The 17,871-nt window shown below is 44.8% G+C and overlaps 1 protein-coding gene and 1 non-coding gene across 2 annotated transcripts; one reads left to right on the forward strand and one right to left on the reverse strand.

Moving 5' to 3' along the window:
* Positions 1-255: 255 nt before the first annotated feature.
* BX661DRAFT_200159 (uncharacterized protein) lies at positions 256-2,949 on the reverse strand (the record flags this gene model as incomplete). Its single annotated transcript, XM_051538381.1, has 6 exons — positions 256-801; positions 843-920; positions 974-1,994; positions 2,115-2,500; positions 2,527-2,757; positions 2,866-2,949. The coding sequence occupies 6 exons, from the start codon at positions 2,947-2,949 to the stop codon at positions 256-258; spliced, it is 2,346 nt and encodes a 781-aa protein (XP_051389685.1).
* A 2,505-nt stretch (positions 2,950-5,454) lies between these two features.
* BX661DRAFT_t97 lies at positions 5,455-5,526 on the forward strand. Its single transcript has one exon. It is a non-coding gene; the product is annotated as a tRNA-Glu (tRNA).
* Positions 5,527-17,871: the final 12,345 nt, after the last annotated feature.

Here is a 17,871-nt window from a genome sequence, read left to right on the forward strand (position 1 = left end):
ACAGCACCTCGACCATGCGGTTGGCGACCTCGGCGTACGTCATCTCCTCGAGGTCGGCAGGCTTGCCGTCAGCCTTGCGGCCGAACCAGGGCTTCTGAAAGTCGTCGTTGAGGCGCCTGATGATGTAGTCCTTTTTTTCCATCAGCACGGCGAGGCGCTTCTCGCGCGGCAGCGAGAAGATAGTGTCGTCCATCTCCTTCCACAACATAACACCGCGAGTGGCGATCTTGTGGATGGGCTCGCCCATTTCCGACATCACAGTGACAATGCCGCCCGCGGGCCCTGGTATGTCTTCTCCCACTCGGAGTCGTCGATGCCAGGCGCGGCAACAATGGCCTCCTTGACAGCGTCCGAGGCCATACCCTCCTTGGCGACCATGACGCGCGAGCCGAACAGGCAGCCGTCGAAGGGCATGGGTGCGCAGTCGAAGCGACGGCTCCACTCACCGGTAAGGTAGGGCAGAGTGTCGTCGACACCGCCAAAGCCCGAACCGGCGACAAGCACAATGTTGCGCTGGGCGCGGATGGCGCCGTACGTCTCGAGGATAGGCTGATGGAAGTCCTCGAAAGAGTGGTGGCCACCGGCACGACCACTGGTCCACTGGAGCAAGATCGGGAAATTGGGATTGGCCTGCGCGATCTTGATGACCAGGCGGATGGTCGCCACGGATCCGGGCTTTAGCCCAATGTGGCGGAAGCCAACGGCGCTGATGCTCGAGATGATCTCGTTGCATACGTCGAACGACGGTACACCGGCACCGATGCACAGGCCCTCCATGGGGACACCCTCGCGGCGCATCTGCTGCACAGCTGGGTATGGGTGTTCCACAGCGACGGGTTCACGTAGATTGAGTTGACTGTGATGCCGAGTCCAGGGTCGACGAGTGTAAGGATCTTGTCGACCTTGGCGCGTAGCATGGCCTCGGTGAAATGCCCGCCCCGGACAGCTCGATGTGGTAACCAGCGCGCATGACAGCCGACACAAATACCTCGCTGACAGTCGACGGCGTCATACCGGCAACCATCACTGGCGGCTTGCCAAGCAGACGGCTCATGGGCGTGTCGATCTGCAGCTGGCCGTCAAACCTGGTGCGCACCAGGCGCGGCCGGAACTGCTGCCCCCAGTCCGCCGCCTTTAGCAGCAGCGACGCATCGCTGGCGTACAGATCGATCTTGCTTGCCACACTCAGCTGCTGCTGCTGCGAGGAGGAGACACCAGCACTGGGAAACGCGCCCGCACAGACAACCGCTACGCCGCGGCCTTCGAGAATCCGCTGCGTGATTGCGCCAAATCCATTGGCTCCGCCGGGGCCGAAATCCACCACGTGCGTTATGCCCTTGCACGCGACAGCCATTGGCCAATCCACCGGCAGCATGCACATGCTCTGCAGCAAGTAGTGCGCGATATTCGGCTCGCTGCGGATGTCGTGGCCGTCGTTGCTGGCACGCACCGGCCGACGCATGTCCTGCAGATCAAGCAGCCAGCCCTTGTGTGTTGCATATGCGCACGCGCCTTCCGTTGCATGCTGCAGTAATGCACAGTGGTATGGCGCGTTTATGGACAGGAACTTGATCAGCACCCCCGGCTTGCGCTGCGAAAACGCAACCCGCGATTGGTCATTCCCTCGGCTGTCAAACTCGCGCTGTAGCTCCTGCACAAATGGACCCAGCGACTCGACAACCCCCGACACTACAAACATCCTTGCCCCATTTGTCAACGACAAGTGCACCTGCTTGTCCGCCAACGCATGCATGCTGTTATGCCGGTCGATTGCTGCCTTCAGTTGCTCTCGCGTCAGCTTCACCACTGAAACCATCGGTGTGACCTGCTGCTGTCCGTCTACTGCGATGGGCGCTGCCCCTGTAACCATAGGGTAGTCCAGCTGGGGGAACGATCCGCATAAAATGAGCAACCCGAGCCCAATCTCTGATATGCGGTAAAACGACGCCTCGTCGGTGACTGCTGCCAACACTGCAGCCGTAGTAATCCCCTGGCTGTGTCCGGCAATGGCTAAATATATAAATATTGGCCGCATATTTTAGTGCATCTTAGTGTATTTTAATGCATGGTCTTGTGTAAACTGTGTGTGCGAGCAAGCTAAGCCCCATGTATACTCTGAAAACGTACCTTCGAATGAATCGGCCAGTTCTCCAGGCGTCATTCCCAGCGTCTTGTAAAGCACCATTACTTGCATCAGCTGCGTCAGTCCGACAAGCGGAATGCACACTGGAACTGACATCATGTAACGCTGATTCGGTACTTGCTCGGGATGCTCTAGCCACAGCATCAGGTCAAGACCAAATTGGTACAGCTGCCTAAACTTTGGTTCCGCTGCCTCTTGCTTTAGAAATGCCGCCATCCGCATCACAAAATCTCTCACCAGCGGCCGATACGTGGTGTATACTGACCGGGTTTCCTCCATGTAGTGGTCCATTCCGCCCTGTCCTCCAAAAATGGCCAGCCGGCCGAACCCGGGCGTAGTGAACAGCGCTGACTTTGCCTTTGGGCCGTGACGTGCTGCCTCACTGTTTGGGTGTGCTGATCCTGTCGATAACCAATCCTAGCGTCCTGAACGGCCAAAATATCAACGATGTGGTAGTAAGCGCGCACTACTTCCTGAATTTTCTTAGCACCAAGGCCATGCTTACTGGCGCACACATGAATATCTTCGCCTGAATTACAGTACTTTTCAACAAATGCCTCAAATATTGCCGTACTCACTGGCAATCTGCCCTTGTTTGCTGCGTACTCCATAAACTGAGCCGACAGACAATCTCGCCTGCGTCTGTGCTATTATACAACGCATTTGCTGAACTACTTTTCTCGCCATAAACTGTTTGAATAACGACTGAACATCGCAGCAACCGCGTATGGCACCTGTAAGTCTATGCCGCCGGTCTCGCTGGCTGCCGATGAAGCTGAAGTTGGTTCTAATTTGATTTGGTCCATGGTAGTGAATACGCGTAATGACATAAAAACGACTACAAGTTCAAAGTGTACAACAGCGGATTTGTTAGTTGGTCTGAAAAGTGATAGTACGCTTTTATGTGTTCGGCGGATAGACCATGTATGTGTTTGCCATTTCTCTCCCTCTCGCGCGCACATACCAACCACGTTTTGTACAGCTACTGCAGTTGCATTGATTACAAATAAAAATGGCATTTACCTTATATGCTGGCACAAATTGGTGCAATATTTTCAGCAATAATATTATCAAATATAGTGGTAAACAAAATGTGAGATACTGTCTTGACCTGCACCGATTATAATATGAGAAGTAATAGGAAAAAGTCGGCAGAAAAATAAAAATGATAACCCTGGGTTTTGCCACTTCTGTTCATAAACTTAGCGCTGACAACTAAAAAAATTGTTTTATTACATTATTTCCATGTTGCGCCCAACAATAACAGTGAGCTTTTTCTAAAAACAAGATGTAAGTGCATGAACAAAATAAACTGAAACGAATAATAATAATATGTATATGGTGATTTCTGAAAATAAAAATACATTGTATCGCATTATTTACAAGCCACATGAGCGCCACCACTCCCAGGTGTACGCAAATAACATGTTTTTAGATGGCAATGCAGAACATATTTGTGTTTTTTGTTGTTTGTTGAATAGACATGGATTTAGAATATAGTTTTATTATTGAATGGAATTAATAAATTTGAATAGCAATAAGCATCATCCAAATATATTTAACTGCAAATGTCGACAAAAACGACAAATAAAAATTATAAATCAATTAAATATAATTATGAATATATTTTTATTGCTTTGTCTATTGAGTCTCAGCTCTGCTACCAAAAGTTTTTCGGCCATCATTATTGATCAAAATAATTGGGAATTAAAACCTTTTAAATAGTATTGTTAAGCCTGTGTGGGAGCGTACGGAATAAATTTAACTAAATAAATAAAACATATGTCTGATACCAACTAAAAAATGCGGCGCCGTGTGGGCGGCGCTGTAAAGGTCTTGTTGACATTTAATGTGGGCCGATAATATCGGAAATGGGCATTGCGGCCGCAACAATGTTATTGACGATGTTGGTGCTTGAAAATGGAAAGAGGGGTTTGAAATATGGCTCTAGAGCCACATGTATTGACTTATTCTGTTATAAAGTTTGTGTGGGTATGCAGAAGATTTAACGAGTTGGTGGATTTTGCTGTTCCTAACAACCAGTCAATCAGAAACAAACGCCGTAGTTACAGTGATAGTGACTCATAACATGTAATTAAATATGTCGTCGCTACCAGCCTATTATATTGTTGGCCTGCTGCTAAACTATTGTATTGCAACTTTTTGGCATAATTTTATTTTTCAAGTTACCTTTCATGGCTATGTGGCAGTTTTTTTATGCAAGGCCCCCGTTATATGTTTGCCTGTTGAGTCTCACCCTCACCTTATAACCAGACCCACTGCTGTACAGCATTAAACCCCATTAAACCCTCTAAATTTACACTGCCTTCTTTATCAATTATATTTTTTGGTGCTTATTCATTTTTCTTGTTATTGTTTCATCTATATATTTTTGAACGTCAAATGTGATTAGATTACCTAATACTTTGATTAATTTTCCAACTAACCTTTATAATGGATAATACCTTTATCACTGAACTTTTGACCTTTTTTCTTATTCAAAAACTAATTTCCAAGAGGCATCCCTCACCCCTTTTCAATCATCTAAATCTGATCTTCGAATTTGTTTTATACTTTAAAATGTAGTTATTTTACAAAATCTATTTTGTTAACGACAAAATCAACACTGGCTTCCAATGCATCAATGACCTCGCCTACATTGTCCGCCAGCTTGCCCGGAGCAGGCTTAAAGTTAATTCCCAAGTAGAAAGTGACACTCATACCAGTGCTTCTGTGATACAATAAATTGCGGCTTGTCTCCGGTGATTGATTAATGAACCAATCGCTAGTTAATTCCCTACTTGGATATGCGGGAATTCATACGCACACATAAATACTAATGAATATGAACAGTCTCCACTGTTCATCCCTTAGCTTTATTTTAGTTTATTTTTGTTCAATATATATATTTTTTAACGTAACAGCTTCTCCCACAATGTGTGGAGAATGACCAAGTGCACCCCATGTTAACAGGTAAATTGAATAACTAGAATCAATTTACCCTATATCAATAACACAACAAAATGTATTTCTCTGCTCTTCTCTTTTCTTTGTTTTGGACAGGAGAGAAATATATTCTAGCTATTCAATTCACTTATTAATAGTATGTGCTGGTATCATCATGCATGTTTGTTGGTTAATATGTCTTGATAACAGTGGCGACACATGTGTTTGGTGGGCCTCAGAATTTAGGAGGTTTAGTAAAGGTTAAACTTGCAATGACATTAGTATTCTACTGTTCATAGCTTTTTTGTATATAATGTTAATTTACTATACACAAGTAGTTTTTAGTTTAGCACTTTAAAAGTTAATCCGCAATGGTCTAGTGGCTAGGATCCGACGCTCTCACCGTCGTGGCCGGGGTTCAATTCCCCGTTGCGGAATTTTTTGGTGTATATAAAAATTAATTTGAGAGTAAGCTTAATAATAAAGCATATTTGCAAGTGTATCAGTACTAAAGCTATACTTTCTATTTTTTATTTATTAACCCACCCAAGCTAATGACCCTTTAACTGCCATACCTTTAAAAAAACCCAAAACACCATATTTTCTTGTTTTCATAATCCTGTTTTCCAACTTCTATGAGAGAAAATGGATATTGTAATAAAACTTATTCATACTAACTAATTTATTAAAAATCCACTATAAGGAGCTTAAAGAGCTCGCTTATCTATTCGAAACTATCACCGTGAAAATAGAAATCGTGATCGTAAACAATCACAATTCAAACAATCGCAAATCCAATTGCAATTGTCACGTGACATTGCAATAATTGATGTCACAGATATGTTGTGCAAACATAGTGTTAACGGGTGATTTCAATACATGTACTTAAAACTGTATTCTAAAAACTAGGAAAAGAGAATAGCACAAACTAATAAATGTTGTTGTTTTGCCCTTTTTATGGCTGTGAGTCTTTGTACTCAAGGTCAACTGATGGGCATTGCCTATTAAGGAAATCTGTGCCCAACACTCCTCCATCCTAAGACGTTACCAACTGGTCTAAATAACGTCTAAGTCATCATCGACATTGTATTCTTTGATCCAAGCTGACTCAGCTTCTGAGTAACCAGTCCATTGGATGAGATATTGCCTGCAGCCTTGATGGTCATGATGCTCCAAAATGGCATTGACTTCAAAGTGGTCTGAAGTATTGTCAACTGGTCCTGGGTGTAGTGGTTTGGTTGGTCTTGAAATGTATGCCTTGAGTGATGATATGTGGAAAACGTTGTGTGCACGGACATTGGGAGGCAGCTTAATGCAGTATGTGACAGATGAAAGTGCCTCTAGGACCTTGTATGGCCTAAGTCAGCAGTCGCTTGGTTTAGCAGATGTGCAGTAGTTGTGTTTATAGTCAGAGTTGATCATGTTGGCACTGATCATGATAAGATCTCTAGCCTTGAACTGGATGTTGTGGCAGTTATGGTTTACTTGGGCTGCCATTGCATCCTGAGCAGCTGCCAGTGTGTCACATGCTTGACTGTGACATCAGAAATGGGGGTCGAGTCACGTGACAGCACAGACGTGTAAAATATGTTTATGATATTTTACGCGTACAGCGAATTTTGAATAGTGAGCTCTTCAGCTCTTTCCGTAGTCTCATTTTCATTAATATATATTATAGCTAGTCCGAATCTCATTACATTGACGGATGACTTGCTGGTGACGGTTTATGAAATCAGATAGGGTCAAGTTGGCCTGGTTGGTCTGTGGGTTGAGTAGGACATTGGGTGTGACCAGTTCATGGCCATGTAAAATATGCATTAATGTGAGCTCAGTGACAGCTTGCTTGGAAGTGTTAATTGCATACTTGGCAAATGGCAGCATGTTGTTCCAGTTCTTTTGGTTGTAGTCAGTGAATGCATGCAAAACTTGTTCAACTGTCCAATTTCTCCTCTCCATTTCCCCATCTTCTTCTGTGTGTCTTGCTGTCGTCATATTTGTCTTGACACCACACAATTTCATCAACTCCTTCCAAAAATCAGATGTAAAATGTGGGTTGTGGTCAGAGACAATGACACAAGGCATGCCATAGTGTCAGAACACTGTCTCCAGGTAAAGTCGAGCAATCACAGGCACAGACGTCTGCTTCTCCTTCAGCGGAATTAAATATGAGAACTTGGATAGTTTGCACACAATAACAAAAATTGCATCATAACTGCATGGTGTCTTTGGCAGAGACATCACCAAGTCCATCGATATTGTGTGGAAGGGGAAAGGTGGGACAGCATGTGGCTGTAGTAAACCATTCCTATTGACAGTGTGGTCCTTGATGTGCTGACAGTGGTCACAGGAGCCAATGTAATACTCAACAATCCTGTTTATGCATGGCCAGTAGAAATCATGCAAACATACAAATGTTGGCTTCACTGCTAAATGTCCAGCTGTAGTGTGTCATGGTTTTTCTTGACGATGTCTGACTGCAGCTCATCAGTGTGTGGAATGCAGAGTCGTAGCCATGTATCAGCAATGTTGTAAAGCAAGCCGTCGAAATCCTCATAGCACTTAATTTTTGTTGCCAGTCCTTTATCAATCGGGTCATTTGGGTGCAACAAAGTGCAGTAGACCTTTTTGAATGTGCTATCCTTCATGTATCCCTGTCGAATCTGCTCATACAGCTTTTCATTGCCTGAGAGCACTGCAACTGCTGATATCTCAAGGTGTGGGTGACACGAAAGCCCGTCAGCCAGCTAGTTGTCCTTGCCAGGCTTGAAAAAAATGACTAGATCATGTTCATTGATGGCATAAAGCCAGTGCAATGGTATGGGCGACAAACGACTCGGCATTTTAATGTACTTGAATGGGTGGTGATCAGTCTTGATGATGACATGTCGCCCTGCCAAGTAGTGGTGCCATTGCTCTAGGCTCTGGATGATAGCAAACAATTCCTTGTTTTGCACCTTATGCTTGCATTATGCATCATTTAATTTCTTGGAATGGTACTCGACAGGGTGACGGCCATCTGGGTGCATCTGCTTAAGCACTGCACCAACATTAAAATCGTTTGTATCAGTGACCAAATATATCTGCAGGCCCTTGCAGAATGGCTTCAAGCTTGGGGCTGCACACAGTTGATGTTTCAGCTCAGTGGCAGCAGCCTCACAGACAGGTGTCCATCTGTATTCAGTGTCCTTGACAAGCAGCTTATTGAGCAGCACAGTAATGTCAGCATAATTCTTGACAAATCGGCGATAGTATCCAAAGGTGCCTAGCAGTTGGCGCACCTGTTTTGGATTTGTTGGCAATGGCCATGAGGCAATTGCTGAAACCTTGCATGGATCCATGTGTACATTATCAGCATCGACTACATGTCTGAGATACTTGACCTGGTGCTGGAACAGCTTTGTTTTTGAGCGACTTGCATACAGACTGTTCATGTGCAGTGCCTCAAACACCTGCTACAGATGTCGCTCATGTTCCTCCTCAGTCTGTGAGCACACAAGGAGATTGTCCAAGTACATGCAGACAAATGGCATATCCTTATACACTGAGTTTATAAGTCTGCATAAAGCCAACGGCAAAACCTTGCATCCCTGTGGCAGCATCTGCCATGCAAAAACGCCTAATGGACATCAGAATGCTGTCAGCAGATCTGATTCTGGATGTACATGCATCTGCTGGTATCCACTGACCATGTTGAAAACCAAAAATAATTTGCATCCATTGCAGCAATCCAGTAAAACACTGATATTAGGCAGCAGCCATGAATAATCCTCAATTGCTGCATTCATCTGCCTCATTTTGACAAGTAGTCTGTAGCCTCTGAGTTTTATTTTAATGACAAATGCAGGCAATGCAAAGGCTGTGTCACACCCATAAATTTGGCTGCACTCAAGCAGTTTATCAAGAATTTCATGTAGGCCCTTGAGTTCAGGCACCAACATCCTGTACACAGCACAGTTCTGCAGCTCAGCATTCTGATTCAGCTCAAGTGTTGGATCCTGTGGGCAACGTGGTGGCAGGTTCTCTAGTAGTTTGTCACATAGTCTTTGTGAATTATGTTAAGCTGTGTTGCTTTCAGGTGTGCTGTTACTGTATTTTTATTGCTGCTGTCTGCTGCTGTTCCAATGGTGTTAATTTCCACTGCCTGCTGTATGGCATGTAGCATCTCAGCGATGGCCCAGAGGTTGTCCTACAGGCTAATGTTAAAGTAAGCAAGTGCAGTGACCTCAGACCCCATCCCCTTGTGAAATATGAGCAAAGCTTTTCTTTGCTCAGCTTTGCAAGTTATATTTAATGAAAGAAAGTAAAAAGACTGAGCAAATCCATATCTTATATAGGACAGCGAGTGAAGATAAGAAAGGTAAATAAAAGAGAAGGATACTTTAGAAACTTCTGGTCTTTCAATCATCTTACAGTATGCAAGACGGAGCTCCACTAATAACAGAATTTCAACACCCCCTCCCCCTGCAGCAGCACTGGTACATACTCAGGAATGGGACTATAATGCATCTGAATAATGTGCTGGTCTCAGTCAACATGTGCATTGTTGTGGGTCACCCATGGTACACTGACAATGCATGCATATTTAATTGGGTGACAATACAACTAAATAAATCGGCTGTCGGGCCGAAATCAATGTGCAATTGGGACACAACATGAGCGATAAATATTTTGTGTTTATCAGTGAGTGACACAGTAACTGGGGAAATTGGGGGAGAAAATTTAGTGTGCGACAGTGAGTCGGCAAACTGCTCACTCAGCACCATGCCAGTACAACCACTGTCAAATAATGCAACACAGTGCATACCAGCAACATTAATTACAAATAAAAAGGTGGGGGAAAATTCACCCAATAAAGACTAAATATAAACATGAGAAAGTCTGTGAAAAATAGTATCTAATTTATTGGCAGAGTAAAAATAGGGAAGGAGGAAAGAGGATATACTATTTTTGCCAGTAGAAGTGACCTGGCAGTTTACTAGCTGGTGTAAAAATCCTGAGAATTGGAAGAAGCAGGGGGTTGTTGCTGTGGCTGTTGATGACCATGCAGGTGCATGAATGACATTTGTACATAGTACATGGTCTGAGCAGCAGGGAAATCAGGAGTCTAGCCGGCAAGGTAACTAGAGAATTGGGCTGCAGGAAGCACAAACATTTCAAAATTATTTACCTAGTACCCATGGCTGGGTGCAAAATGCTGTTGCTGAGGAGCACAACCTTACAGGCAAAAACGTGAGATGTAGCCAGGTTGGTGGCATTTAAAACAGCTGCCTGTTGGAATTTTGTTCTTGGAGGAATTATGTCTTGCATACTGTAAGATGATTGAAAGACCAGAAGTTTCTAAAGTATCCTTCTCTTTTATTTACCTTTCTTATCTTCACTCGCTGTCCTATATAAGATATGGATTTGCTCAGTCTTTTTACTTTCTTTCATTAAATATAACTTGCAAAGCTGAGCAAAGAAAAGCTTTGCTCGTTTCTTACACAAATGGGGCTGGACAGGTAAACAGAGCAACAGATGTTGGGCACAGTGTAGCTGTGGATACCTGTCCATTTGCAGGGGTAAAAGTTGTCGTACGAAAAACCTCCTGCTGGGTAGCCATTGGGTTGTTCATTGCATCAAAAATGGCAATGGGGAAGTGGTGTGAAAAGGTGCCATGTCTGAGTCAGAGTCAGACACACTAAAGTCAGGGCCAAAATGGGCCAGTGCAGCATGAAAAACAAAAAAACAAGAAATGGAATTGGTCAATAGCAATCAAAAACTGTGAAAAAATGATTGGGAAAATTATAAGTGAACAATAAAACAAGGGTAACTGGGTGACTAGAGGGAATTTGACACTAAGAACAAACTTTGAACACCACTAGTGTTAACAGGTAATTTCGGTACATGTACTTAAAACTTTATTCTAAAAACTAAGAAAAGAGAAAAATGAGAACTAACAAATGTTGGTGTTTTTCCTATTTTATGGTTGTGAGTCTATGTACTCACAAAGAAAAGGGCAACTGATGGGCATTGCCTACTAAGGAAATCTGTGCCCAAAATCTTCACTCCTGCTAATGCCATCAAGAATGAGAGGGCTGCAAGCATTATCATGGATGCAATTTCTGACTTTCTGGCTGCCTGCTTTACTGAAAGCACAGCCTTTGAGATGTGGGCCACACTTAACACCACATTTGACATCAAAACTACAAATGTTCTTATCAGTGAGCTGTGTGAGCTTCTGAACACTGCCATGGCATCTGGTGACAACCCTGTGGAGTACTGGGTTGAGTCAGAGAGCAAGTGAAACCTGTTCCCCCACCTGGACCTTGATCTCAAGACCATTAGTCCACTTGTGCGCCTTGCTAGCCTCTCTGAGGAGTACAGTTCTGTCAGGGACAAATTCTCCAATGTCTCACCTACCAAGCTCAAGACTGCTGATATTTTTGCAGCTATTAAGGATGCTTTTACACTGCACCAAGCTGCTGCATCTACTCACACTAAGGCCAGTGGCTACACTATCTCAGCTTCTTCCTCACTGCTCTGTCAGCTCTGTGACAAGCCTGGTCACATTGCCAAGCACTGCCCCTCAGTTGGACATGATACTACTGACTCAGCATCAGGCAGCAAGGGCTCTTCCAGGTCTGTTTTCATAGGCGGACTTTCTCACCTGGTTGCTGGCTCAAGCATATCTGCTCAGCCTTTGCTCAGCAACCCATTTGCCTGGATGCTAGACTCTGGTGCTATGGCCAACACAACACCACACAGAGAGGATTTTGTCAGCTACTCACCCTGCTCAGGAGATATCATGGGCATGTCTGGTGCAGTTACCAAGATCTGTGGTATTGGCCAAGTCAGTGTTGGTGACAGTGACAGCAACTTTGTAATATGCAATGTTCGCCATGTGCCCAAGTCAGTGATGAACATGTTCTCAGTCAGCAACATTTTGCAGCATGAGCTGGATGTGCTTTTTTCCAAAAATCGTGGATTTGTGTACAAGGATGGTGAAGCAATCATGGCAGCAGACTTTGAAGATGGTCTTTACTACATAGTCCCTGACACCTGTTATGACAAGCATCGACTGGCCAGAGCCCCAAAGCTGGTCTCAGCTGCAAGCATCCCATCTGCTGGCACTGTGCTGCCAACAAGCAAGCTGTCAAGAAAGTCTATCTCTGCCCTGGATGCTCATGTGCGGTTTGGGCATGCATCTGCACCCTACATCAAGCATGCAGCCAATACTCTTGGCCTGGAACTGGTGGGATCTGTAGACAACCACTGTGAAGTGTGCTCTGTTGCCAAGCCAGCTGAGAAGCCACACAATGGCCACTTGCCACAAGCCAAGGCACCTCTTGAAGTGGTTTACTCTGATGTTGGTGTTGTGACTCATCCATCTGCTGAGCACAGCAAGTACTTTGTCACCTTCATAGATGACTACTCCTGCAGTATGCTCGTGTATCCCATGAAGCGCAAATCAGAAGTCACTGACAGATTCAAGCTGTATGTGGCCAAGATGGAGCGCCAGCTGAATGCCAAGGTCAAGACATTGCATTCTGACAATGGTGGTGAATACATCAATGGAGATATAAAGGCATTCTGTGAGGCCAATGGCATCTGCCAGATTACCAGCTCCCCCCACACACCCCAGCAAAATGGTGTAGCTGAACGATACAATCACATCCTGGTAGAGATGGCCAATGCCATGCTGCTGCAGTCTGGCGTCCCTCTTTGTCTATGGGCTTTTGCCATTGTGCATGCTAACTGGGTCCTCAACTGTCTGCCCAAGTGTGCTTTTGGCATGATTACACCTTTTGAGAAGCTGGACAGTGCCAGCAACATTGCCAACATCCATCCATTTGGCTGTCTGGTCTGGAGTGAGTACCCTCCTGAGCTGCATTCCAAGTTTGGCGAGCATGCCCAGAAGTGTGTATACCTGGGAACCAAAGATGGCAAGGCACTGCTGTATTGCATAGACACTGGCCGTGTTCTACACACCTCAAGAGCCAAGTTTGTGGATGCAGAATTTCCATTCTACAATGAAAGTGCACCCTCTGTACCATTCTACTTCCATGAGTCAGACATGACTGACATGCCCACACAGCGTGGTCCCATACACATAGCAGATCAGTTTGATGAAGATGACAACCTGCATCTGGCACAGCTGCCAGAGGAAGACAAGTGGAGGCATGTTTAGGAGAGGTGCCAGAGAAACAGCAGAATAATCCAGTCTATCCTATGTGGCAGCAACAACAGCAACAGTGAGTCTGAGTTTACTGATGCCTCATTTGTCACTGCCCATGAGGAGCACAGTCCTAGCTCAACACCCAAGCACACTCCAGTTTGCCATTCTTCAGCCACAGCCACAAGTACCAGCAACAGGAACAGCAACAGCAGAAACAGTACATCAACCACTGAGCCATTAGGCAGAGAGCCCTTTTCTGGGCATCCATTATCTCAGTCAACCTGCAGTGCTCAAGATACTACCAGCACCAGTGTCAACATCCACAGATACCAGCCAACCAACCCATCTCCCTTGAGGCTATTGTTTACTGCTGCCAGAGCTACTGACCCAGTAACACCCATGCTCAGCCGTCGCTCAGCAGCCTCAGCACAAATCACTGACATTGCTGCTCATGAGCAAGGCACTCTCACCACTAGAAACAGCCAGCCTACAACAGACTGGTGGCGAGTGAATAACAGAGTGCAGGCCGACAGCACCAGCATGCTCAATCATGATGTCGACTATGACTATAACAGCAACAGCTATGATGACGACCAAGATGCTCTGGTACAGAACAATGGTGCCCTGTTCTGTGGTGTGGCTGTATCAGGCCCACATCTTACATCCAGGCCATGTGCTCAGAGGAGGCACCCTTGTGGAAGGCTGCAATCAAAAGCGAGTTGTCATCTATTGCTGAGAATGAGGTGTTTGAGCTTGTCCCATGCTCATCCTCAATCCACCCTCTGAGCACACGCTGGGTATTTGTTGTCAAACAAGGCTCAGATGACAAGCCACCATTGTACAAGGGCCACCTGGTAGTCAGATGCTTTGAGCAGCGCCCTGGGATTGATTACAATGATGTATTTGCACCTGCAGTGACCTACAAGTCTATTTGTATAGTCATAGCACTTGCAGCCTATCATGGCTGGCTGATACACTCCATAGACGTCAAGACTGCCTTCCTGCATGGTGACCTGGAAGAAGACATATATGTCGAGATTCCTGATGGCATGACTGGTGACTGGACCAAGAGTGTTCTCAAGCTATGCTGCTCCCTATATGGTTTGAAGCAGGCACCACACACTTGGAATCGTTGCCTGAATACTTTCCTTTGTGGCAGCCTTGGATTCCAGTGCAGCAATGCTGACCCAGGTGTCTACTGGCTTAAAAGTGGCTCTGCAACATGCATTTTGACAACCTATGTTGATGAATTGCTGCTGGCTGCATCTGATGACAACATCCTGGCCAAGGTCAAAACTGCCCTGTCTGCTGAGTTCTCAATGAAGGATTTGAGTCTGTGCAGCACAATCCTGAGCATCAATGTGCATCACATCTCTGATGGCATCAAGATCAACCAGGTTACTGCCATCCAGAACCTGGGCAGCAAGTATGGCCTTGAGGAAGCCAATGACGTTGATCTGCCCATTGCTGCTTCTGCCAAGCTTGGAGAGACTGCCCCACACCTTGCCAAGTGCAATGCCACTGAATACCACTCAATTGTTGGCTCCCTGCAGTACCTGGCCATGGTCACTCGGCCTGACATTGCTCTGGTCACCTCTGTGCTTGCATCATTCAACCAAGAGCCACTGATGAAACACATGGGTGCTGCCAAGCGAGTACTCAAGTATCTGAAGACCACCTGCAACATGGCCATTCACTATCATCAGTCTGAACACCTCAACCTAGTTGGGGATAGTGATGCTTCATTTGGACTGCGTACTGTGGAAGCCATGGTAATTGGCTATGTATTCACTCTGGCAGGGGGAGCAGTTGCTTGAAAGTCAAAGAAACATGCTCTTGGCTTGCCACCTCAATCCACAGTTGAAGCTGAGACCATTGCCCTGACCTCTGCTGTCCGTGAGCTCATGTGGCTACAAGACCTGCTGTGTAACACCCATGTACATGTTGACCCTGCCACCATCTTCTGTGACAATGAGGGCACTATCAACAATACACGGACTGGTGCTGTGACTGATGCCAACAAACACTACAAGTCTACTCTACAACTTCCTCATGCTGCACTATCTCAGCAAGTATATCATCTCAAGTATATTTTGACCATTGACCGAGCTGTTGACTATCTAACCAAGCAATTGCCCCTAGATGCCTTTGTCAGACATCGCTCATCCTCTGGTATAATGTGAGCACCTTGTCAGGGGGAGTGTTGGAATTTTGTTCTTAGTGGAACTCCGTCATGACGGAATTCCGTCTTGCATACTGTAAGATGATTGCAAGACCAGAGCTTTCTAAAGTATCCTTCTGGTTTATTTATAACTTTCTTATCTTCACTTGCTGTCTCCTATATAAGAGACAGCTTTCCTCAGTTTCTTCACTTTCTTTCTTTAGCTTAGAACTTTATCTTTTTCTTCCTTTTAAATATAACTTGCAAACCTTCTCTTTGCTCAGCTTTGCTCGTTTTTCACAATTTCCTCCTGGCTGCTGCTGACAAATTCAAAACAGATGCACCAATTGCTGGCCACCTTTGGCTACTATTACTAATTTGTTAAAAACTACACTGACCTTACTGCGCCACTCAACAGGCTGCTTGTCAAGAATACCAAATACATATGGACATCTGCTTGCAAGGCTGTTATCACATAACTAAAACGTTGACTGTGTGCAGGCCCAATCCTGAAGCTGTTTTGCAATGACTTGCAGACATACTTGATCACTAATGCAATATATTTTGGCGTTGGTGCAGTGCTTGGGCAGATGCACTCAGATAGCTGGCACCCTGCTAACTGCTTCACCAAGCAATTGAACAGTGCACAGTGCAAATATGAAATGCAGAACAAGAAGCAATTTTATCATTGTCCAGGGCCTGGAGTAATGGCACCACTACTTGGTAGGTTAGTATGTCATTGTCAAGACTGACTGCTACCCACCCAAGTACATTATAATGCAATGTGAATTGTCACCCACACAGCTGTGCTGGCTCATTGTCATCAATAAACATGCTCTTGATATTGTTTACAGGCCTGGCAAGAACAACCAGCTGGCCCATGGGCTGTCATGCCACCCACACCTTGAGATATTAACAGTTGTGGTGCTCTCAGGCAATGAAAAGATGCATAAGTAGATTTGCTAAGGATGCATAGAGGATTACAAATTCAAGAAGGTCTATCATGCTTTGCAGCACCCAAAAAATCTGATCAATAAAGAACTGGCAACCGAAATCAAGTGCTGAGGAAGTCAACAGCTTGCTTTACTACATCTGATACATGACCATGACATACCAACAGAAGAACATTTAACAGTGAAACCAATAATTGCATGCTTGCATACCTTCTACTGCCCATGCATGAGTATGACTGTCAATAGGAATGGTCTACTGCAGCCATACACTGTCCTACCTTCCCATTCCACATAATATTGATGGACATAGTGATCTCTGCTAAAGATACCATGCAGTCATGATGCAATTCTCATTATTGTGTGTGAACTGTCCAAGTTCTTATATTTAATCCTGCTGAAGGAGAAACATCAATCTGCACCTGTGATTACTCGACTTTACCCAGAGACTGTGTTCTGACACCAATGCATGTTGTACATGGTCATGAAGCAGTCACGCCCAATGTTCTACTCAAGCCACAGACCAACTATGTGACATCAAAAATAGGGGCCGAGTCACGTGATAGCGCAGATGTGTGAAATATGTTTATGATATTTCACGTGTACAGCGAATTCCGAATAATGAGCTTTTAACTCTTTTTGTAGTCTCATTTTAATTAGTATATATTATAACTAGCCGAATTCGCATTACAAACTAGACCAACTTGGCTCTGTCCAATTTCATGAACCGTCACCAGCAAGTCATCTGTCAAGCACATGACACACTGGCAGCTACCCAGGATGCAATGACAACCCAAGTAAACTGCAGCTGTTGTGTCATCCTGTTCAAGGCTGGAGAGCTTGTCATGATCAGTACCAGCATGATCAACTCCAACTATGAATGCAACCACCCATCTGCATGTGAAAAACAAGCAAAGTACAGTGAAGCAGAGCTATGCAAGTTATATTAAAAGAAAGAAAAATATAAAGTTTTAAGCTAAAGAATGAAAGTGAAGAGACTGAGGAAAGCTGTCTATTATACAGGAGACAGCGAGTGAAGATAAGAAAGTTATAAATAAACCAGAAGGATACTTTAGAGTATTCTAGAATGTCGATCATCCGACAGCAGGTAAGACATAATTCCAACACTACTAAACTGAGTGCCCACTGGCTTGGGTCATACAAGATCCTAGAGGCACTTTCATCTGTCACATACCATATTGAACTGCCTCCCAATATCTGTGCACACAATGTTTTCCACATATCGTCACTCAAGGCATACATTTCAAGACCAACTGAGTTGCTGCACCCAAAACCAAATCACAATAATTCAGACCACTTTGAAGTCGACGAAATTTTGGATCAGCATGCCCATCAAGACTGTAGACAACATCTCATACAATGGACTGGTTACTTAGAGGCCAAGTCGGATTGAATCAATGAATATAATGTCGATGATGATATAGTTAGACGTTACATAGACCAGTTGGTAGTATCTTAGGATGGAAGAGTATTGGGCACACATTTCCTTTGTAGC

The sequence above is a fragment of the Kickxella alabastrina genome, assembly GCF_025024165.1.
Source record: "Kickxella alabastrina strain RSA 675 chromosome Unknown BX661scaffold_22, whole genome shotgun sequence".
NCBI lineage: Eukaryota > Fungi > Kickxellomycota > Kickxellomycetes > Kickxellales > Kickxellaceae > Kickxella > Kickxella alabastrina.